Below are 24,566 nucleotides of genomic sequence, written 5' to 3'. Positions count from 1 at the left end.
GGCATAAGATTTTAATTTTTTAAAATGTTGTAATTTATTTATTTGATAGAGTGTGAATGAGAGGAAGAGGGAGAGAGAACGTGAGGTGGACTCCGCACTGAGCACAGAGCCTGTCACGGGGCTCAATCCCATGACCGCAAGATCACAACCTGAGCTGAAACCAAGAGTTGGACACCCAGCCAACTAAGCCACCCAGGCACTCCAAGATTTTAACTTTAATGAAGTCCAGCTTATCAATTATTATTATTTTTTAAATTTTATAGATTTAAGTAATCTCTAACCCTCCATGGGGCTCTGACCCATGACCCTGAGATCAAGAGTCATATGGTCTTCTAACCTAGCCAGCTAGGTGCCCCTCAATTATTTCTGTCATGAATTGGGTCTTTTTGTTTCTGAAAAGCCATCACTATACCCATTGGTTTTCTCCTGTGTTATCTTCTAGGAGTTTTATAATTTTGTGTTTTACATTTAGGCGCATGATCTATTTTAATTTTTGTGAAGGGTGTTAGGTATGTGTCCAGATGTGTGGTTTTGTTTTTGTTTTTTCATGTGGATGTCCGTTTGTTCCAACATCATTCGTTGAAGATACTGTATTTGAGCTATCGAATTGCCTTTGTTCCTTTGTCAAAGATCAGTTGACAATATTTATGTGGGTCTATTTCTGGGCTCTCTCTTCTGTTCCATTCATCTTTTTCCCTATTCTTTCACCAGTACCACACTGTCTTGATTATTGTAGCTTTTATAGTAAGTCTTGAAGTTAAGTAGTGTCAGCTTTCCAAGTTCGTTCTTCTCTCTCAATACTATGTCAGCTCTTCTGGGTCTTTTGCCTTCCATTTAAACTTTAGAGTCAGCTTATTTCACAAATAACATATTCAAAAAATAACCTGCTGGGATTTTTCTTAGGGTTGGCATTGCATCTGTAGATCAAGTTGGGAAAAACTGAGAACTTTTTCTTTAAATTTTAACTCCAATGTAGTTAATGTATAGTGTTATATTAGTTTCAGGTGTACAATTTAGTGATTCACCAGGTCCATATATCACCCAGTGCGTTCCTTAATCCCCATCACCTATTTCACACACACCCCCACCCCCATAACCATCAGTTTGTTCTCAATCGAATCTGTTTCTTGGTTTGTCTCTCTCTCTTTTTCCCCTCTCCTCATTGTTTTGTTTCTTAAATTCCATATGAATGAACTCATACAATATGTGTCTGTCTCTGACTTAGTTCACTGAGCATTATACTCTGTAGCTCCATCCATGTTGTTGCAAGTGGTAAGATTTCATTCTTTTTTATGGCTGAATAATGGGAAAAACTGGTATCTAGATGATATTGTCTTCTTATTTGTGAACATGGAATATCTCTCCATTTATTTTTTCGTTTATTTCATTTAGCAGAGTTTTCTAATTTTCCTCATATAGATCTTGTATGTATTTTATTAGATTTATACTTAAGTATTTCATTATTTTGGGGTGCTGATGTAATGGTATGGTATTTATAGAAAGGAGTAGTGAGAGGGGATATCCTTGCCTCGTACCTGATCTTAGTGAGAAAGTTTTGACTTTCTCACCGCTAAGTTTGTTAGTTGTAGATTTTTTGTAGGTAGGCTTTTCAAATTGAGGAAGTTCCTGTAGTTTATCGAGAGTTGTTATTAGGAATGAGTGTTGGATTTTGTCAAATGCCTTTTTTTTTTTGCTTCTGTTGATCTAATCATATGATCTTTTTTCAGTCTATTGATACGATGGATTACATTAATTGATTTTTGAATGTTGAACCAGCCTTCCCATAACTGGGATAAATTCATTTGGTTGTGGTGTGGAATTCTTTTTATACATTGTTGGATTTGGTTTGCTGGTATTTTGTTGAGGATTTTTGCATCTGTGTTCATGAGATTTATTTGTCAGTATTTTCTTTTGTGATATCTGTTTGGTTTTGCTGTTTAGGGTATTGCTGGCCTCAAAGAATGAGTTAGGAAGTATGTCCTTTGAAAGAAATTGTGGAGGACTGGTATAATTTCTTCCTTCGGTGTTTGGTAGAATTCACCAGTGAACTCATCCGGACCTGGTGCTTTCTGTTTGGAAGGTTATTAATTTTTTTTTTTAAGATTTTTTTTTTTTTAATTTATTCGACAGAGATAGAGACAGCCAGCGAGAGAGGGAACACAAGCAGGGGGAGTGGGAGAGGAAGAAGCAGGCTCATAGCGGAGTAGCCTGATGTGGAGCTCGATCCCATAACGCCAGGATCATGCCCTGAGCTGAAGGCAGACGCTTAACCGCTGTGCCACCCAGGCACCCCTGGAAGGTTATTAATTTTTGATTCAGTTTGTTTAATAGATAAGCCTATTCAGATAATCTGTTTCTTCTTGTGTGAGTTTTGGCAGATTATGTCTTTCAGGGAATTGGTCCATTTCATTTAGGTTATCATATTTGTGGGCATGGAGTTAGTTGTTCATAGTATTCTTTTCTTTCTTTTTTTTTTTTTTTCCTTTTCTTAGCCTTTTAATAGTCATGGGATCTAGAGTGATGTCTGCTCTTTCGTTTTTGATGCTAGTAATTTGTCTCCTCTCTTTTGTTTTTTTCAGTTAGCCTGGCTGGAGGCTAACTTTTCTTTAGTTGGTCTGATTATTATTATTTTTTTAAATTTTTATTTCTTTGACAGAGAGTGCACACAGAAGCAGGGGGGGAGAGGGAGTGGGAGAGGGAGAAGCAGGCTCCCCACTGAGCAGGGAGCCTGATGTGGGGCTCCATCCCAGGACCCTGGGATCATGACCTGAGCCGAAGGCAGATGCTTGACCTACTGAGCCACCCAGGTGCCCCAGTTATCCTGATTTTATAGATTTTTTCAAAGAACCAACTTTTGGTTTTGTTGATTTTTTTTTTCTATTGATTTCACATTTTCGATTTCATTGATTTCTGTTCTGATTATTTATTCCTTTTCTTCTGCTTACTTTGGATTTAGTTCTTTTTCTGGTTTCCTAGGTTGGAAACTTAGATGATTAATTTTAGATCTTACTTTTCTAATGTATGTATTCAGAACTATAATTTTCCCTCTAAGCGCTGCTTTCACTTTATCCCACAAATTTTGATAAGTTGTGTCTTCATGTAGTTCAAAATTTAAAATTTGAGATTTCTTCCTTGATCCATATGTTTATTTAGCAGTGTATTGTTTAATTTCCATGTGTTGGGGATTTTCCAGTTATTTTTTTCAAAGAAACCATTGTGGTTTGTTATGTAGAGTGTTTCCAGTCTGGTGCTCGCTTCGGCAGCACATATACTAAAATTGGAACGATATAGAGTGTTTCCAGTCTGGATTTTGCCATTGTTTGACAGTACTATGATTTTTGAATGTTCCTCTGATCCTTGTAATTTCTCTAAATTGGAAGTTAGCTGTAGAGGCTTGATGAGATTCAGGTTTGATGTTTTTGGTAGGGCCCAGTACTTCCTTAAGGGAGTTAATTAACTCTGGTTTTGTAATTTGTTGTTGTTGTTGTTGTTGTTGTTGTTGTTGTTTTTTGCCATTTATTTCCCCCCGAAGGGGGTGCACCATTCCTGGAAGTACTGCAATACCAGGTCGATGCGTGGAGTGGACGGAGCAAGCTCCTATTCCATCTCCTAATTCCAAAAATCCATTTAATATATTGTCCTCGGATAGAGGATGTATCAGATATTAAACTGATAAGAACAGATACTACACTTGATCTTAGTCAAAAGGCCGAGAAGTGATGGATTTGTAATTTTTTAATTTTGGTGGCCATAAATGAGCGTTGCCTAGATTCATTAAATCATCAGGGATTTTTGTACCTTTGACTTTTAGTATTAATTACTCTTGACCTTTCTGACATAGAGTATTTCCTTTTCCTGTTTTTTTTAAAGATTTTATTTATTCGTGTGAAAGAGAAAGAGGGCAGAAGCAAGGGGAGCAGCATGCAGAGGGAAAAGCAGACTCCCCACCAAGCAAGGAGCCTGATGCGGGACTCGATCCTGGGACCCTGGGATCATGACCTGAGCCAAAGGCAGACGCTTAACTGGTTGAGCCACCCATGTGTCCTGAGTATTTCATTTTTCTCTTGTTCCCCCCCGCCCATCCCTGGTTACTCTTCCACAATTTCCTTTGTGTGCTCTTGTTTTTCTCTATGTACCTTAAGTGTTTTGCGTTCCTTGAGGTTCCATCTTGGGTACCCATCTCACTTTCAACATTCCATAGGTCTTTTTTTTTTTTTTTTTGGCTTAGCTACCACTTCTACTCTGATTCCCCAGAGTTCCCAGCACACTACTTTTATTCTAAACTTCAGAACCACAAATCCAGGGTGCATCCTGTGTATACTGTATTTCTTTTCTGGGCTACTCAGTCCTTATATTCTTCTGGTTTTCTTCCTACCTCAGTGGCTGCTGCTGATCTGTCTCCTTATCCAGCTTCCCTTGAAAGGCAGTACAAATTAAGGTTTAAGAGTTCTGGTTCTGGTGTCAGACGGTTTGGGTTTGTACACTGTCATAACTATTAGATATATTTCCTTGGGCCAGTTACTTTAACTTTCCTGTGGTTCAACTCATCTGTAAAACATGAGTAATAATAATTCCTTCCTCATTGGGTTTTATGAGCAGTTAGAGAGTTAATATGTCTAAAATGTTTAGAACATTCAGCAGCTAGTATTTGCTATTATGACTTCTTCCTCATTCTGTTGACCTTAAATGTAGATGTTTTCAGTATTTTGTCCTTGCTCCTTCTCTTAGATTCCCATATTATCCATTCCCACAGCTTTAAATACTGTCTCTATGCCAGTTAATTCCAAGTGTTTATCCTTCAGTCTCATAGGTTTAAACTTTATAGAATCTAGAATACCTCAGTTGATCTTTTGGGGAATCCTGAAGGTGGAACAATGACTCAGATCTGTGTAGAGTTGGGATGTGAGGGCTGGACCTTTATACCTCCCAACTCAGTTTTGGATATGGGTCTGCATGGGAAATGGTGTGACCTTGGGTGGGGCAACTCTTTTCAGCTGATGTCCCATAGATAAGGGCTATTAGCTGGTGGTGGTCCCAGCAGCTCTAGTAGTAAGTCCTTTGTTCCTATAAAGAATCTAGGTGTCATATTACAACATCTGCTATACTACCATTTCCCCCATCTCCAAAATGACTTGACCATCTACCTTGCTGTTCAGTGACTCAGGAGGAGTCCTTTTTCGTTTTTCCTTTTTCTCTCCTTGGTTCTACTGAAACATTTTATACCTTCAAAATATCTATCTCAAGCATTCTTTTTCCTCTTAGCTCCTCTCAGCGACACCTTTCTCTTTCCTCTCCCCTGACCTCACAAGTGCCCTCCTTACCTCCACTTTTGCCCATTGACAACGGCCAGATAGCAAACAGCCCTCTTAACAGATCTGGCCACTTCTCTGTCACCCTTGAAAGGCTTCTCCTTGTACTTAGAATAAAATGTCAATTCTTGGCCCTGGTCTGCAAGATCTGACTTGTCAGATGTGGGTATCCCCTTCATCAGCTGTGCTTTAGCCACATTGGTTTCCCCTCATTTCACAGAAAAAACCATATCAGGACTTTAGCTCTTCCTTCCATTTAGAATGACAGTGACCTTTTATCTTTCACGTCCTTTAGGTCTTAGCTTAAAACAGCACCTCCTCGAACTCCTGCAGAGAGACAGAAGATTCTTATCATCCTTCTTTCCTTACCCCTGTTGTATTATGTTCTTGTTTCTTTCCTTTAGAACACTTACTACATTTTTTAAAGTTTGTATTTAAATCCCAGTTATTTAACAAACAGTGTAATACTAGTTTCAGGTGTACAATTTAGTGATTTAGCACTTCATACATCACCCAGTGCTCATCACAAGTGCCCTCCTTAATCCCCATCACCTGTTTATAACCTGTCCCTCCCTGCCTCACCCCCCCATCATCATTTTGTTTTCTGTAGTTAAGACTCTGTTTTTTTTTTTTCTTTTCTCTTTCCTTTTCTTTCTTTTGAGAGAGAGAGGGAGCACATTGGGACAGGGAGGGTGGAAGGACAGAGAGAGAGAGAATCCCAAGTATTCTCCCTACCCAGGGTGGAGCCTGCCGTGGGGATTGATCTCTTGCCTGAGATCAGCCAAGACCAAGATCTGGACACTCTACTGACTGAGCCACCCAGATGTCCAAAAGTCATTTTCTTGGCTTGCCTCTCACCTTCTTTTTCCCCTTTGTTTTTTTGTTTTATTTCTTAAATTCCACAAGTGAAATCATATGTATTTGATTTTGGTATTCGTTTTTCTTGTAACTTATTTTGCTTAGCATAATACTCTGTAGCTCCATCTGTGTTATTGCAAATAGTAAGATTTCATTCTTTTTTATGGCTGAGTAATATTCCATTGTGTGCGCAGGTGTGTGTGTGTACATTTATGTATATGTGTATACATACCTCTTCTTCTTTATCCATTTATCAGTCAGTGGACACTTGGGCTATTTCTATAATTTGGCTGTTGTTGATAATGCTGCTATCAGGGTGGTGTATCCCTTTGAATTAGTTTTTGTATTCTTTGGGTAAATACCTGGTAGTGCGATTGCTGGATCATAGTTCTATTTTTAACTCACAATATATTTTTTTCTCACTGTATTTTTAATGTTAGCAGTTTTCTGCTTGTTCAGTGTTCTCCCTCTAGGGTGTAAATAAACTCCGTGTTGGGAGGAGCCATGTTTGTCTTATTCACCATTCTTAGCATTTAGCATAGCTAGCACTTCACATACAGCAATCGCTGGTATTTGTTGGATAAATGTATGAATGAATGTACTGAAATCTTCCTCAAAGTCTGAAGTATAGGGACTTCTTCCTCCTGTCTTGGTAGCATAACCCAACTCAAACTGAGAAGCTGGGAATCAGCTTATGTACCTTTTTTTTTTCTCTGTTCTCACCCAGTCTGTTCAGCCACCATGTTCTGTCAGCCTTAGTTTAAACTTTATCTCGCATTATGAAAAACATTAATAATATCTTGCCCCATCTCACTCCCACCAAACACTGTCCTGATTTCTTTATAATCACATAATTGGTCTTTTTTTTTTCTTTTTTTGTCTTAAGATTTTATTTATTTGAGAGAGAGTGCAAGCAGGGGAAGGGGTGGAGAGAGAGGGAGAAGCAGACTCCTCTGCTGAGCAGAGAGCCTGATGTGGGACTTGACCCTAGGATCCTGGGGTCATGACCTGAGTCAAAGGCAGATGCTTAACCAACTGAGCCACCCAGGTGCCCCGGTCTTTCTAAAAATATAATGACGATTTTTTTCTCCTTCAAAATTGAATTGTCCATAGGATAAAAGTCTAGGTTTCCTAGCTTTGTGTACAGGCCCCATCTGCCTTTTACCTTCCTCTCCACTTTCCTTTCTAGCTTTTACACCACTGTGTTCAGTAGTGTTGATCTACTTAGGGTCTTTTCAAATAATCTGCTGGTTTGTGTTCCTTGTCTATGATATGTTCTTCCACCCTTCATCTTCTTCCCCCACTCCTCAAACTGTTATTTAGTCTTCAAAACTTTTCCCAAAGTTAATCTCATCTATACTAGTTCAATAGCTGTTGCAAATCTCTACTGCACGCAATACACTATTACATTTATTTGCCTGATACGCCTTCCTAGACTGGAACTCCTTCTGGTCACAGGGGTCTGATTACCTTGTGTGCCCATTACTTAACACAGGATCTCACACATAGAAGATGGTTAGTAAATCTTTTCTAAATAAAATCTAGTATAACCCATTTATTTTATAAATGAGGAAAATGAGGCCCAGAGAGGTAAGTGACTTGTCAGAGGCTATTGATTATTTTGGTTAAAAGTAATCATTAGTAGGGGCGCCTGGGTGGCTCAGTTGTTAAGCGTCTGCCTTTGGCTCAGGTCATGATCCCAGGGTCCTGGAATCAAGCCAGGCATCAGGCTCCCTGCTCTGCTGGGAGCCTGCTTCCTCTCCCACTCCCCCTGCTTGTGTTCCCTCTCTCGCTGGCAGTCTCTCTCTGTCAAAGAAGTAAATTAAAAAAAAAAAATCTTAAAAAAAAAAAAAGTAATCATTAGTGGTGTTATTTGTGTATTATATATCCTGTACTTATTTACCTATTTTTTTCTTTTTTTTTTTTTTTTTTGTGAACAAGGTTACTATGGATAAAACTATGGTTTGATTCCTGATTCTGCCATGTATTTTGACTTTGAGCAAGTTACTTAACCTCTTTAAGCTCCAGTTTCCTCTGTTATGATAGTAATAATAGTATTACAATATTATTAAAGTATTATAAAGAATAAATAATCTGAGTAAAGGGTTTAGAACAATGCTTGGCACAGAGTAAGCAGTAAATATAGTCACTGTTATTATTAGCATCTGTCATTGTTCATCGGCCACAATGCCTCCTGGAAAAGGCATGAAATTTAGTTGTCTTATAAGCTGGTTTTGGTTCTCTTATAGGCAAGCTGACTGATAGAACAGCAAGCATTTTCCAAGGCAACCAAATGAAACTGAAGCTGGTCAATATTCAAAAAGCTAAAATCTCGGCAGCTGCATTCACAAAAGCCTTCTGCCATCACAAAGTCATCGAGCTAGATGCTACTGCAGTGCACACTGACCTCCCAATTCCAGACATCGTACATGCACTCTGCAGCAGTAGCTGGATCCAGCAAAACCTTCGGTGTCTCCTGTTGGACTCAGCAAGCATCCCTCGAGATTCAAGACTGCTATTCTTTGGTCAGCTCACTGGTCTTCGCATTTTAAGTGTTTTCAATGTTTGTTTTCATAGTGAAGACCTGGCTAATGTTTCTCAATTACCAAAACTGGAAAGCTTGGATATCTCCAATACTCTGGTCACTAACATTTCTGCACTGCTTACCTGTAAGGATCGACTCAAATCTCTGACAATGCACTATCTGAAATGTCTGACTATGACCAAACTACAAATTCTTGCAGTTATTAGAGAACTTAAATGTCTGCTTCACCTTGATATTTCTGATCACAGGCAACTCAAATCAGATTTAGCTTTTCATTTGCTGCAGCAAAAGGATATTCTGCCCCATGTTGTGTCACTGGATATTTCGGGGGGCAGCTGCATCACCGATGGAGCTGTAGAACTGTTTATACGGCAGCGGCCCGCAATGCAATTTGTGGGACTGTTGGCTACGGATGCTGGTTACTCTGACTTCTTTACTGCAAAGCAAGGCTTGAGGGTTTGTTTTTTTATTTGAAATAAGTTTGATTCCTTTGTTAAGAACGTTATTAGGCTTTTGTTGTACATAAGAATATACAGTAGGTATTAGGGTTACAGAGACAGAGAAAAAAAATCCTTAAGGAGCTTAACAGTAATTACTGTGTAGCTACCACGTGGTGGGTTCTGGAATTACGACCTTAAAACAAGGTATGGTCCTGGCCTCCAGGTCTTGTAGTCTAGTTTGTTATGGTAGGTATAGCCATTTATACATTTCCTCCTATGTACCAGGTGCCACGTTGTGCATGTTGTTTTCCTCTTTATTCCTCCCATTTTACAGATGAGGAAGTGGAAGCTCAGAGGTTAAGCTAATCCTCTAACTGCATATTAAGTGGTAGAGCTAGGATGTGTGTCCAAGTCTTTGTGACTAAATGTTTACCTTTATTTAATAGCTAAATATAATTAGTAAGGCAGGTGATCAACATTTTTGGTGAAGGTATGAAAGAAAACAGTTTTGGAAAGGGTCTTAAGAGAAAAAGTTTTGACAGGGCTCCTGGATAGCTCAGTCAGTTAGGTGTCCAACTCTTGATTTCCACTAATGTCGTGATCTCACAGTTGTGGGATTGAGCCCTGTGTCAGGCTCCATGCTTAGCGGGGAGTCTGTTTTGAGATTCTGTCTTTTCCTCTTCTTCTGCCTCTCCCCCTGCTGGCATGCATACTCGTGCTCATTCTCTCTCTCTCTCTCTCAAATAAATAATCCTTTAAAAAAAAAAAAAAAGAAAAAGGTTTTGAACATTGCCAGAATAAGTTTTTGGCCAGTCATGGGGCTATTTTTTTTTAAATTTTTTAAAATGTGGAACACTTAACAAATTTGCATATTAGCCTTGCATAGGGACCATGCTGATCTTCTCTGTATTGTTCCAGTTTTAGTATATGCACTTGCTGAAGCAAGCCCTCGTGCTATTTTTAAAACAGCATATATTTAAATATTTATGTTTCAGAATACTTCTTTTTTAAAACAGTGGTTCTCTACCTTATTTGTACATTGTAATCACTTTGGAAGTTTTGAAATGTACTGATGCCTGTGTCTGATCTCCTAGATATTCTGATTTAATTGGTCTGGGACTTGGCAGGGACATCAAAATTTTGAAAGTTCCCAGGTAATTCTAATGTGCAGCCAAGGTTCAGAACCACTGCTTTAAAATGCTTTATAATTACACCATATGTAATTCCTTTTAGGGTGAGAGAGTAAAATAATTTACAGTCATTAGTTGTATTCATTCATTCATTCATTCATTCATTCACTTGCTTACTGTGCCCAGCATGGGGCTTGAACTCTCAACCCAAAGATCAAGAGTCACATGTTCCATCGACTGAGCCAGCTGGGTGCCCCAGTTGTTTTCACATTTTTATTTCCTACCCCCCCCCCCCGACAAAAGCTCTCACATAATTACTGAACCAGCCTACCAGTGCAGAAGCATAGTGACAGAAAAATCATTTCCCCAATAAAACATGTCTGTTGTTAAGGTAGTAGTGATGTTTACAGAGTGATAGGATATGAGCTGGTAACCTTCATGCAGCGTAAATATGTGTGCCATCTCATGTGCTATCTCTTGTAGACCCAGCTTGATTGTTCTTCAGTGCCGCTTCTTAGAGTTGTACTGGATTTTATAACCAGTTTTCATCCGAATCCACTGGGGAATGGGACGCTTCTGCTTTTGTTTCTTGGCCAGCAATTGCTTGATTCTGAAGTCTTGTCAGAAGACATGGCAAAGGACAGTCAACTGCACATACCATGATGGTGGAGAAAAGGAGAGAGCTATTTTCATTCTTTTGATTTGAAAATAGCAATTATATTTTGAATTTCTTTTATATTATTAAATAATATTTATTTATTTTAGAGAGAGAGCACGCAAATGGGGGAGGGGCAGAGGGAGAGAATATCCAGGCAGACTCCCATTGAGTGCAGAGTGCTACACAGGGCTCAGTCTCATGACCCATGAGATCACGACCTGAGCTGAAATCAAGAGTCTGACGCTCAACCAATTGAGCCACCCAGGCGCCCCTGAAGTCCTTTTAATTTTCTGGCATGTCTAATGAAGCTGGAAGCCATCAGTTACATCATTAGGTTTGAAATAGAGATAAATAATAATGTGAACTTTCAGATTAAATATGTAGAGAATTGTTTACCAGGAATGTATACCTAGGCCTGTTTCAGATTAATAGCATTTAGTGTCACAGTGATCAAAAGACTAGCAATCAGGGGGAAAAATTTTTTTTTAGCGCATAAACTCTCGATATGCAATAATATGGGACAAATGCTGGAATATTCTATAGACGGATTATACATGTAGTTAAGATACTGTCAAAGTGGGTACACCGAAAGAAAATGGGAAGCTGGGGCGCCTGGGTGGCACAGCGGTTAAGCATCTGCCTTCGGCTCAGGGCGTGATCCTGGCGTTATGGGATCGAGCCCCACATCAGGCTCCTCTGCTGTGAGCCTGCTTCTTCCTCTCCCACTCCTCCTGCTTGTGTTCCCTCTCTTGCTGGCTGTCTCTATCTCTGTCAAATAAATAAATAAAATCTTAAAAAAAAAAAAAGAAAAAGAAAATGGGAAGCTGTGTTTCAGTAAACTTATCTGGTATACATGTTAGTTTAGTTTATTTTGAAAATTTAAAATTATGCATTATATACGGTGTTAGATATTGTTGGGATGGAGAGGAAAGACCACAGTTCTCCCACTACTAAGAAACAAAAGATCTTAAGCCAGCCTTATGTGGAGTGTAAGGTGTGGCAAATATAAAAGGTATGTTTCAGGAAACCTTTTATTTAATGGAAATACATGTTTCAGATGAGATGCAAAATATACTAAGTATCTCTTAGTTGTTTGGGTTGATCAAAAATTTGTTTACTTTTAGCATGGATAAAATTAAATGTCAGCAAAGACCTTCAAAGACAACAAATATTTATTGCATTTCAAATTAGAATGGGCAACATGTACTTGATTCCTTTAAAATAGGCAGAAAGCGGGGGGCCCTTGGCTGGGTTAGTTGGTAGAGCATACAGCTCTTGATCTCAGGGTCATGAGTTCAAGCCGCATGTTGAGCGTGGAACCTACTTAAAAAAATAAAAATAAAAAATAAAATAGGCAGAAAGGACACCCGACATTAGTATTAAAAGCCACACAACATCTTCGTTTGGGAGGAAATCCTTGTTGATCCATTGGTGGGGTGTGGCAAGAATCCCTTCTGAAGATTGTTTTGTAATGGCATCTGCAGGAAGCCAAGGAGAAGAGAGGGTGAGGCAAGAGCTATCAGGTCTTCTCCTTGGTCTTGCTGTGGCTTATCCTTTGTTCCTTTTTAGGTCTTACATCTGGATGATCATAAATCTTTTAAAAATTTTAGAATATATCCCTTAGGGGGCGTCTGGGTGGCACAGCGGTTAAGCGTCTGCCTTCGGCTCAGGGCGTGATCCCGGCGTTATGGGATCAAGCCCTACATCAGGCTCCTCCGCTGGGAGCCTGCTTCTTCCTCTCCCACTCCCCCTGCTTGTGTTCCCTCTCTCGCTGGCTATCTCTATCTCTGTCAAATAAATAAATAAAATCTTTAAAAAAAAAAAAAAAAGAATATATCCCTTAGGTTCTTAATATGTAAGTCCTTGGGCAATTAATCTATGTATAGTGCTTAAAAATTGTTTTGAAATAATTTTTAACTTGTGGGTCACTAATTCTAAACATTTGCTACATTTGTTTTTTATCATATCCTCTTTCTACACATAATTTTTTTCTGAACCATTCGAGTAGGTTACATATATCATGCCCCTCTAGCCCTTAATGCTTGATTCTGTATTTCCTAAGAGCAGTGATATTCTTCTTAATGGCTACCGTGCAGTTAACCAAATTTGGGGAAATTTAACATCAATGCAGTACTGTACATAATCTCTGTACGTATTTACAATGTTGATTATCCCAATAATGCCCTCTGTAAAATATTTTTCCATTTAGTCCAGGGTCATTTTTGCATTCATTTGTCATGTTCCTTTGTAATGTAATCTGAAAGAGTTCCTTAGTCCTTCCTGTCCTTCGTGTCACATTGATATTTTTGAAGAATACAGACTAGTTTTGTTGACTTTTTAAAAAATCTCCTACCTGTTTTTTAAAATTTGTTGACTCCTAATTTGTGGTCTGACATATGGTCTATCCTGGAAAAGTCCCATGTGCACTTGAAAGAATGTGAATGCTGGTGGTGTTGGGTAGAGTGTTTTGCACTTTTAGATCTAGTTGGTTTATTGTGGTAAGTCCTCTGTTCCCCCCCCCCTTTTTTTTTTTTCAGATTTTATTTATTTATTCAACAGAGATAGAGACAGCCAGCTAGAGAGGGAACACAAGCAGGGGGAGTGGGAGAGGAAGAAGCAGGCTCATAGTGGAGGAGCCCGATGTGGGGCTCGATCCCATTACGCCGGGATCACGCCCTGAGCCGAAGGCAGATGCTTAACCGCTGTGCCACCCAGGTGCCCCAGTCCTCTGTTTCCTTATTTCTATCTGATTGTTCTATTCATTATTGAGTGGGTTGTTGAAGTCTCCATTATTGTAGAAATATCTATTTCTCCTTTTAATTCTGTCTGTTTTTGTGTCATGTTTTGATGGTCTGTCATTAAATACATAAATGTTTATGCTTATTATATCTAATTGGGGTACTGAACCTTTTATTAATATATAATGTCTGGCTTTGTCTCTTGTAACCTCTTTTGATTTAAAGTCTACTTTGTCTGATAGTAGTATAGTCACCCCTTGCCTGCTCTCTTTTGGTTATATTTGCGTGGAATATTGTTTTCCATTCTTCCATTTTCCATCTAGCTGTGTCTTTGGATCTAAAGTGAGTCTTTTATAGACAGTTTATAGTTGGATCATGTGTTTTTTATTCATTCTTCCAATCTTTATCTTTTGATTATAGCATTTAATCCATCTACATTGAAAGTGGTGATCAGGAGGGACTTATGTCATTTTGCTCTTTGGTTTCTATATGTTGTGTAGCTTTTTTGTTCCTCATTTCCTCTATTACTGTTTTCTTTTTTGCTCAGCTGATTTTTTAAATTTTCTGAGAATGAGTTTTCTTTTTTCTTTTTTTCAAGATTTTATTTGAGAGTGAGAGAGAGCGAAAGCAGGGAGAGGGGCACAGGGTGAGGGAGAAGCAGACTCTCCACTGAGCAGGGAACCTGACATGGGACCTCCATCCCAGGACTCTGAGATCGTGACCTGAGCCAAAGGCAGACGCTTAACCTGCTGAGCCACACAGGTGCCCCAGCTGATTTTTTTTATATCGAAATGTTTAAACTCCTTTCTCATTTCCTTTTGTATATATTCTATAACTATTTTCTTTATGGTTACCATGGAGATCACATTTAATATTCTAAAGTTAAAATACTCTAATTTGAATTTACACCAGCCTCACTTCAATAACAAAAAAACTGCTAATTTACATTTCCATCCCCAACCCTTTTAATCAATGATGTCCCCAAATTACATCGTTTTACACTGTCTGTCCCAAAGTGTAAAATAATTCTTTTTAATCCATTTGCCTATTAAATTATGTAGAAAACAAGGGCACCTGGGTGGCTTAGCCAGTTAAGCGCCTGCCTTTGACTCAGGTCATGATCTCAGGGTCCTGGGATTGAGTCCTGTGTTGAGCTCTTTGCTCATTTGGGTAGTCTGCTTCTCCCTCTCCCTCTGCCCCTCCCTCCTGCTCATGCTCTCTCTGTCTCTCAAATCTATAATTATGTAGAAAACAAAATTTGCAGTTAGAAACCAAAGTTATAATAGATTTTAGAGTAATATTTTTTAGAAAATGTATTAGTTCCTTAAATCCTGTAGAAAACAAAAAGTAGAGCTACAGACCAGTTTTTGTTTTTTGTTTGTTTAAATAATTTGTACGCCCAACATGGGGCTTCAACCCACGACCCTGAGATCCAGAGTCGCATGCTATACCCACTGAGCCATCCAGGGTCTCCTATAAACCAGCTTTAATATATCACTAGCTTTTTAAATTGCCCTGTATTTGCCTTTTTTTGAGATCTTTATTACTTCCTATAGTTTCTTCTTATTGTCTAGTGCTACTTTATTTTGCCCTGCAAGTTTCCGTTGAGCATTTCTTACAGGGCAGGTCTAGTGGTAATGAACTTCTCCAGCTTTTGTTTATCTGGGAATGTCTTGATTTCTCCCTCACATTTGGGGGACAGTTTTGCTGGATAAAGGATTCTTGGTTGACAGGGTTGTTTTTTTTTTTTTTTTCTTTTTTTTTTCTTTCTTTTATCAATTTGAACATCCTGGCCCATGGTCTTAAAGTTTCTGATGAGAAATCTGCAGGTAATCTTATCAAGCATCCATTGTGTGTGATTTGCTCCTCTCTTGATGTTTCCAAGATTTTCTGTGTCTTCAGCCTTCAAAAATTTGATTATAATGTGTCTTGGTGTGAGTCTTCTTGAGTTCATCTTTATTTTTTTTTTAATTTTTTTTTAAAGATTTTATTTATTTATTTGACAGAGAGACAGCCAGCGAGAGAGGGAACACAGGCAGGGGGAGTGGGAGAGGAAGAAGCAGGCTCCCAGCAGAGGAGCCTGATGTGGGGCTCGATCCCAGAACGCCAGGATCACGCCCCGAGCCAAAGGCAGATGCTTAACGACTGAGCCACCCACGCACCCCTTGAGTTCATCTTGGAGTTCCTAGGATGTTCATATTCATGTCTTTCACCAAATTTGGAAAGTTTTCAGCCATGTTTTCTTCAAATAGTCTGTCTCTTCTGGGACTCCCGCAATGTGTAGTTTGGTCTGCTTGTTGGTATTTCATAGGCTCCTGAAGTTCTATTCACTTTTTTTAGGTCTTTTTCCCTTCTGTTCCTCTGACTCAATAATTTCCATGGTCCTGTCTTCAAGTTGGTTGATTCTTCTGTCCGCTCAAATATGCCTTTGAATCCCTCTAGTGAATTTTGCATTTCAGTTATTGTACTTTTCAGAATTTCTTTTTCTTTTCTATGTTTTCTATCTCTGTTGGTTTTTCTCTTTTGTTCATACATCATATCCTTGATTTTATCTATATCTTCCTTTAGTTCTTTGAACATTTTCAAGAACCAGTATCTAGAAGTCTTTCCTGATAAATCTGTGATCAGGTTTTTTTTTTGACAGGGACAGTTGCTGTTGATTTCTTTTTCTTTTGAATGAGCCATACCTTCCTATTTCTTTGCACGCCTTGTGATTTTTTTTCTTGTTGAAAACTGGACATTTGAAACTAATACATGGTAACTCTAGAAATCAGATTGTTTCCTTTCCCTAGGGTTTGCTGTTTTGTTACTATTTTTGTTTTGTTTTGTTTTGTTTTTTGATCTGTGCCAGATATATAAATTTTAAGGTCTTTTTAGGTCTTTCTGAGCCTTTTCTTGGATATATGCAGTTACTTTGGAATTTTCTCTGTACCTGCATTTGGGTTTTGTTTGTTTTTTAAGATTTTATTCATTTATTTGAGATAGAGGGAACACAGAGCACGAGCTGGGGGAGGGCCAGGGGTAGAGGGAGAAGCAGACTCCCGGCTGAGGGATCCTAATGCAAGGCCTGATCCCAGGACCCTGGGATCATAGCCTGAGCCCAAGGCAGACACCCAACCAACTGAGCCACCCAGGCACCCCCTATTTTTTGTTTGTTTTTCTTTTTTAAGATTGTATGTATTTGAGAGAGCACAAGCAGAGGAAGAGGGACAAGCAGACTCCCCACTGAATGAAGAGCCTGTTGCAGGACTCGATCCCAGGACCTGAGATCATGACCTGAACTGAAGTCAGACACTTAACAGACTAAGCCACCCAGGCACCCCCTATATAATAGTTTCAAATATTAGTTTGTTTTCCCCTCAGGAACTTCAGGTATATGCATAATGGATCTTTGTCTTTTTTCCATATCAACACTCAATCTTAGAGCCTTTGTACTTTTCTTTTTAAAAAATTTTGTTTTCTTGCATTTCTTCTCCTTACTAAATTTTTATTCAAATCTATCCTTCCTTGGGTACCTTTTAACTTAGTTCTTATATTTGATATACTTTTGTCTTCTCCTTTCCTTTTTAATCAATTGTTTCATTTTTTTGTTGAAGGTATTTTTTCACATCCCAAAATGCTTATTGGGAATATTTAATTCAGTTTAAAGTGCCATGTTAAAATTTTCTTCTGATTTGTTGAGTTTTGTTTTTGTTTTTGTTTTCGTTTTTAAAATAAGCTCCAGGGGCACCTGGGTGGCTCAGTCGTTGGGCATCTGCCTTTGGCTCAGGTCATGATCCCAGGGTCGTGGAATCGAGCCCCACGTCAGGCTCCCTGCTCAGCGGGAAGCCTGCTTCTCACTCTCCCACTCCCCCTGCTTGTGTTCCCTCTCTCACTGTCTCTTTCCCCATCAAATAAATAAATAAAATCTTTAAAATAAAATAAAATAAAATAAGCTCCACACCCAGCATGGGCCCCAACACAAGGCTTGAACTCATGACCCCAAGATCAAGACCTGGGCTGATACCAAGAGTTGGATGCTTAACTGAGCCACCCATGTGCCCCTGTTGGTTTATAGGAAGAACTTTTCTCAGCTGAAATGTGTGATTTGCTGCTTAAATATTTCTTATAATAGCCTTATATAGAGTTGGTTTGAATTTTTAATTTTTTGTTATTTAATTGACATAGTTCCTAATTCAGAAGCATTGTCCATTAGTTATGTCAGTTAGGGATGTGAGGTTTCTTCAGTGAAGATGTTACAGGTCATGGTAGAGAGGGGAGTGTTTTTCTTTTCATTTTTGCAAGATTCTGAGTTTCTCCCTTTATTTTCTTTTTTTCCCTTCACTCTCTAGGAATGCTGAAAATTGGGTTATATCTAGTTTTATTTGCATTCCTTGTTAATTTTCTGTTTTGGATTGGGGGGGTACCATTTTCATCCAGACCCAAAATCTGTATAGATTTTTTAAAACTATTAACTGAGGGATAGCAAGGAAGAATTATGTTAACATTTAGTAAATAATAATATTACAAAAAGTTAGTTCCCTTTTTCATTTTAGTTGTTTTATGTGGCCTTTTACCTTTCTCTTAATGTCTAATTTATCCTATATGAGTACTTAGAAGATATGCAATCATGGTTATTGATTGTTTAAAAATTTGTATGCTACCCATTGTTCAGTTGAAGTCTTAACTGTAATATGGTTGTAGGGAGATGATATTTTAGTTTGGCTCCACCTCTTAATTGGTTTGTTACATTTAGCACCATACTTCATCTCTCTGGCCCCATTGTAAAAATGAGGTTGAGGAGAACATTTACCTATTAGACTTAGGATTCAAAACAACTTTGTAAAGCACCTGGAACATTTAATTGAACACCTGTCATTGTTTCAAGCACTCAAAGCCCCTAAAAGCCTGAACTGTGAAACCTATTGGTAACATCTTTGTTTTTCAGGTTGCTGGAGGAGCCAATATGAGCCAGATTTCAGAAGCACTGAGCCGATACAGGAATAGGTCATGTTTTATGAAGGAAGCTCTCTACAGGCTCTTCACAGAGACATTTTCAATGCAGGTAACCATGCCTGCTATTTTAAAGGTAACTACACTGCAGAAAGGTAGTTTTTGTTACTACTTTTTATTTAGTTCAATTAAAGCTGTTCACCAAACACACTGAGTACAGTAACTTATATGCCTTATTCTGTAGTGAGCCAAGGTACCCTCATGGAGAAAGGAAGACAGTGTTAGGCTTAATTAACTGCCAGATCATCTCTCATTTTGAGCATCTAAATTAGTTCAAGTCATCTAGTGTTTTGATTTAGTCTGAGAAGGAGATATAGGACATTTGTATTATTTTGCCTAAAATAGGAGATCTTAATCTATAAACATGTATTCACTTTGCCCTAAATGTTGTTTCTTATTTATTCATTTGTTTACTCTTCAAAAACTAACATCTGGTTTTCTAAAAGAAAACAACAGTGTCTCCAACAAGAACAGAGCAAAATACAGTAATTGAAGGTGCCAAACCTACCATTTAAAGTGTTTTGTGAATAAAGTAAAGTTAACCAGTATTGATAGGGCCACACTTTGCTTTGGTTTATAGAAGAATGAATTTATTTTAAATGTTATTGGAAGTATTAAGTGGTTTGGGAAAGAAAAGTACATTTATTGAAAGTGAAATGTAACATGAAAATGAAGACTTGAAGTCACTTTATTTTTATTAGTATTTGTAATTATAGTTCCTTAAAAAAAAATGGGTATTTCTGCACTATGGAAGGTAAGATTTGTTTGTAACTTAAAAGTAGTGCTGTATAAAGTAAGAAAAGCTCTAGACCTTTGTTTCCCATTTGTAATGAGGAGATTGAATTAGATATTCTTAAAATCCTTTTCATATCTAAGATTCTGTGATTTTTGAAAATCATGTTTTATGGGGTTTTTAAAAAATTATTTCTACATATTTAACTTGGATGATGGCAATCCAGTGAAATCCTAGGAACAATTTAGCAATATAGAAAAAAGTCATTTTCCGTAGTGGAAATGTGTCGCAGGTCTGTCTCTGGGCTCTATTACTTCATGCAGCTGCCAGAGTGAGGAGCTCTGGTCTCTTAAAATCACGGTTCATGCCAGTATCAGCAGACTGGTTTCTGAGGTAGATAGAGATAGAACAGATTGCACTGTCCCTGAATGTTAGTGCAGGTGTGGCCTAAGCTTAGTACAACACCTTCATGTTACATTTGTGTTGTAGGTCTTCCACAGTCTGTCTTCTGATGACCTTTCTAATGTTTGCAGATTTCAGATTCTTCCAAATTCTGTTAAATTCAAATTTTTTCTTCCTCTGTTGGTGGATTCATCCCACCCTTTTGTCTGTTTTGTGTATTTCCTTATCACATTTCCATTCCTTAGGGATCCTCTTTTCATTCCATCCTTATCTCCACGTCCTTCTGTCCAAATCTTACCTGAGACCTTGTCTGAATGTGCTGTCTGAATGAAGAATTCTGATCCATTGCAGAAATGAATGCTCCCTCCACAACTACCTTAGGTAGCACTTTATATATACGTTTATAGTGCTTTTTTTTTTTCCAGTTTCATGCTTTGATATCCCTCACAATGTTATTTGTTTACATACCGTATTTTTCTCACAAGGCTTTATGCTAAGGAATAAGGTGTGAGTAATTCATGTTTGTGTCCTGTAGTGCTTATCACAATGCCTTGTATGGAGTGAGGTTCAGTAAATGATTATTAATCATGGAGGAGCTGGAAGTCCAGAGAAGGAAAGTGACTTGCCTAAAGTCACACATTTCATTAATGGCTTCATTTGGATGAGAAGGTATTGCTGTTGTCCTAAAAAATAAATGCTTAGAATAGAAAAAAATCTGTTACTTTCTGTACCAATGAGCAAATATTTTTGCCAACTAACACAAAAACAAGACAGTATAAAAAAATGCTCATGTTGTTATATGCCACTAAAAACAAGTTCATCTTCAGCTTGTGGCTGTAGGAATGAGGAATCATCCATTGGATTTGCCAGTGCAGTTCACAGCCAGTGCTTGCGCCCTCAACTTAACACGCCAGGGCCTGGCCAGGGGAATGCCTGTTCGTCTGTTGTCAGAGGTCACCTGTCTGCTTTTCAAGGCTCTGAAAAATTTCCCCCATTACCAGCAGGTAATTTGAATTGAATACTTGACTGCTTCTTACTTTAGGACAAATAACATGAAAAAAATTACTAGTACTAGTTAGTATTAGCTATTATTAGTATTGGTATTATTTTGTTTCAATTTTTCATCCTCCCTGAAAGAAAGGGAATAGATAAGGAGTTTATGTTTGTTATAGAAAAAAGTAGCAAATTTGGATTAGCAATTGGGTTTAAATTTAAAAAAAATTTTTTAGAAACCATTGACCCAGAAGTCCATGTACTATTAACACTTCAGTACTTCCTTACAGGCTTAACATCATATGTGAAAATTAAATTGGAAAAAAAAAGTTGAATTGAATCATAGATCTAAATATAAAAGCTAAAACCATAAAACTTCTAGAAGAAAACAGGACAAAACTATTTGTTTTTTTTTTTTTTTAAAGATTTTTATTTATTTATTTGACAGAGATAGAGACAGCCAGCGAGAGAGGGAACACAAGCAGGGGGAGCGGGAGAGGAAGAAGCAGGCTCATAGCTGAAGAGCCTGATGTGGGGCTCGATCCCATAACGCTGGGATCACGCCCCGAGCCGAAGGCAGGCGCTTAACCGCTGTGCCACCCAGGCGCCCCAGGACAAAACTATTTGTGACCTTGGAGTAGGCAAAGTCGTCTTAGGATACAAAAAGCACATGTCATGAAAGAAAAATAAATTAGAATTCATCATAATTAAAGGCTTCTCACATGCACATACACATACACAAATTGAAAAGGGTAAGTCATGGGATGGGGAAAATGTTTATTTTGTATATATGAGAAAACTTTTATAGAGAATATAAAGAACTCTTAACTCAGTAGCATGAGACAAACCCATTTTTTAAAAAGGCAAATGATTTGAGCACTTTACTGAAGAGGATTAAGCAGATGACAGATGAGCATGTGAAAAGATGCTCAGTGTTTTTAGTCATAAGGGAAATGCAAATTAAAACCACATTGAATTACCACTGCATACCTAAATACTACTACACACCCTCTAGATTGTTTGAAATTAAAAGACTGACAATACAAAGTGTTAGCAAGGGTGTGGAACAACTGAAATTCTCATATATAGATGTCGAGAATGTAAAATGATACAACTACCAGTTCAGCAGTCTGGTAGTTTCTTTCAAAGTTAGACATATACCTTCTTTACTACCTAGTCTTTCCACTCCTAGAGGAATGAAATCATCTATTCATACAAAGACTTTTACAAGAATGTTCATAATATTTTTATTCATGATACATCTCCTAAAACTGAAAACCTTTCTATTGTTGAACAGCAGGTGAATAAAGAAATTGTGGTATATTCACATAATAAACTCCTATGTGGCAATATAAAGGAATAAAGTACTGCTACATGCAACATGGACAAATCTCAAAAACATTATATGCTGAGCAAAATAAGCCAGACACAGAAGAGTAGATATTATATGATTCTATTTATGTGAAACTTTAGAAGAGATTAATCTCTAATAACAATGTAATTTTCTGGGGTTGGGGTTTCTGAGGTTGGGATTGACTAGAAGGTGGTACAGTACAACTCTTTGGGGTGATGGAAAATTTTTTTTATCTCAATTTAAGGTGGTGGATGGTAGTGGTTATACAGCTGTATCATAAGGAAGGTGGTCTTTCCTCACTTAAAAAAAAAATCTGCATTTCCACTTTCTCTTGAAAAGTTGGAAGCTCTTTCACAGTTTGGTGTTAATCCCTTCACGGAAGCCATCAGCTGGAGTAGCAACTGCCCCTATAAAAGGACATGAATTCTCCAAGTGTTCATAATTCCCACCACTGCTCTGCTATGTCACACTCAGCCCTCTTCACTTTGTTTATGTTACTGCCTAGTTCCTGTTGGCATTTCAGGCTTGCTGCCCCTGCCTCATACACTGTTCTTCAGTCAGACTGGCCTACTCATGGCCTTTCAAAGAGATGGTAAATTTTGTATTCCTGCAGCTTTCTCAGGAGGCCTTCTCTTACTTTCCTATCTGTAAAGGCCCTTTAACCCCTGCCAGTCTTAGGTTGCAAGTATAGCTCTATCACAGAGTTAGTTATGAGATCTGTAAGGACATCTGTGGATGAGGCTTCAAGTAATTGATTTGGATTGACACACAGGCAGGCCACTAGGGTTCAGGGGGAAGAGACCCCCTGCTTTGCCAAAAAATGTGGGAGAGGATTATTCTTTAGGCAAAAATGAATGTGACAGAGTAAGATTAAATGAAGAACTTGGAGAGGACCGGGTACACAGTGAGTTCTCAGTAAGAAAAGCTTGTTGGTATCACCTTCCATGTGCTTAGAATCTTTATTTAGAATGGGATATACCTTTGCTCAAAATTATTTTTCTTTATTCCCTTAAAGTTACAGAAGAATTGTCTTCTCTCCTTAACTAATTCCAGGATTCTTGTGGATGTTCCATTTGACAGGCAAGTATAAAACTTGGTCATCTGATTTTGGCTTGTTGACCACTGTTACTCTGAACATTGTTGGCTTTTGGTTATTAGCTTATTAGCAAGGGTTTGATTAAGGCTGGGCTAAGGTGTTTGAGGAGAATGTTTTGTTGAGCATCTGCCACAGGTGATCTGGAGTACCCTACGGATAACCCTTGCACAATGTGGGGATTAGGGACACTGACCCCCCCCACTGCCACCCCACACAGTCAGAAATGCATGTATAACTTTCGAGTCACCAAAAACTTAACTACTCATAGCCTGTTGTTGACTGGAAAGCCTTAGTGATAAACAATTAACACGTATTTTTTATGTTAAGTATTATTATATACTGTATTCTACAACAAAGTAACCTAGAGAAAAGAAAATGTTATTAAGAAAACCATAAAGAAGAGAAAATACAACACATTTACAATACTGTGTTTATCAATACCAAAAGCTTACATTATCTGTTTATAAGGTGAATCGTCTGTCAGTACATACATCAGTATCATCTTATATCCTACAAAACACTGTAAATGTTGTTTATATTACAAAGACTAGATATCAAAAATGAAAAGGTAGGGGCGCCTGGGTGGCTCAGTTGGTTAAGTGTCTAACTCTTGATTTCGGCTCTGTCTGAGCTCTGTCATGATCTCAGGGTTGTGAGATCGAGTGTCAGGCTCTGCAGTCTGCAGTCTGCTTCTCTCCTTCCTCCTCTCTCTCTCTGCCCCTCCTCCTGCTTGCACACTCTCTCTAAATAAATCTTTACAAAAAAAGAAAAGAAAGAAAGAAAAGATAATGTGGGGCACCTGCCTGGCTCAGTCAGTAGAGCATGTGACTCTTGATCTCATGGTCATGAGCTCGAGCTCTACGTTGGGGGTGGAGTTTACTTAGAAAGAAAGAAAAGATAATGTGAAAAAGAAATACTTATACTTACAGAGGCGCCTGGGTATCTTAGTCGTTAAGCGTCTGCCTTCAGCTGAGGTCATGATCCCAGGGTCCTGGGGTCGAGCCCTGTATCAGGCTCCTCGCTCAGTGGGAAACCTGCTTCTCCCTCTCCCACTCCCCCTGCTGGTATTCCTTCTCTCACTGTGTCCATCTCTGTCCAATAAATAAATAAAATCTTTAAAAAAAAAAAAGTTATTTACAGGGCACCTGGGTAGCTCAGTCAGTTAGGCGCCTGACTTAATTTTGGCTCAGGTCATGATCTTGGGGTTGTGGCTCTGTCATGCTCCACCCTGAGTGAACATGTGCACACACTCTGTCTCAAAAAAAAAAAATGCATACATATATATATATATATATGTATATATATGTATATATATGTA

The 24,566-nt window shown here is 38.3% G+C and overlaps 1 protein-coding gene and 2 non-coding genes across 3 annotated transcripts in view; 1 reads left to right on the top strand and 2 right to left on the bottom strand.

Annotated features, from left to right (window-relative positions):
- Positions 1-24,566, top strand: part of ZYG11A (zyg-11 family member A, cell cycle regulator) — a 71,000-nt gene that overhangs the window by 25,355 nt on the left and 21,079 nt on the right. The window contains exons 3-6 of the mRNA XM_008699189.1: positions 8,417-9,168; positions 18,606-18,746; positions 20,633-20,809; positions 23,168-23,232. Coding sequence (XP_008697411.1) covers positions 8,417-9,168; positions 18,606-18,746; positions 20,633-20,809; positions 23,168-23,232 — 1,135 coding nt within the window. The remainder of the gene's footprint in view (positions 1-8,416; positions 9,169-18,605; positions 18,747-20,632; positions 20,810-23,167; positions 23,233-24,566) is intronic.
- LOC121102140 lies at positions 3,531-3,721 on the bottom strand. Its single transcript, XR_005834232.1, has one exon. It is a non-coding gene; the product is annotated as a U2 spliceosomal RNA (small nuclear RNA).
- LOC121102172 lies at positions 9,994-10,099 on the bottom strand. The gene has a single exon (XR_005834260.1). It is a non-coding gene; the product is annotated as a U6 spliceosomal RNA (small nuclear RNA).

This window comes from Ursus maritimus, unplaced genomic scaffold, assembly GCF_017311325.1.
Source record: "Ursus maritimus isolate PB19 unplaced genomic scaffold, ASM1731132v1 scaffold_12, whole genome shotgun sequence".
Lineage (NCBI taxonomy): Eukaryota > Metazoa > Chordata > Mammalia > Carnivora > Ursidae > Ursus > Ursus maritimus.
This window is presented reverse-complemented; position numbering and strand designations above follow the sequence as displayed.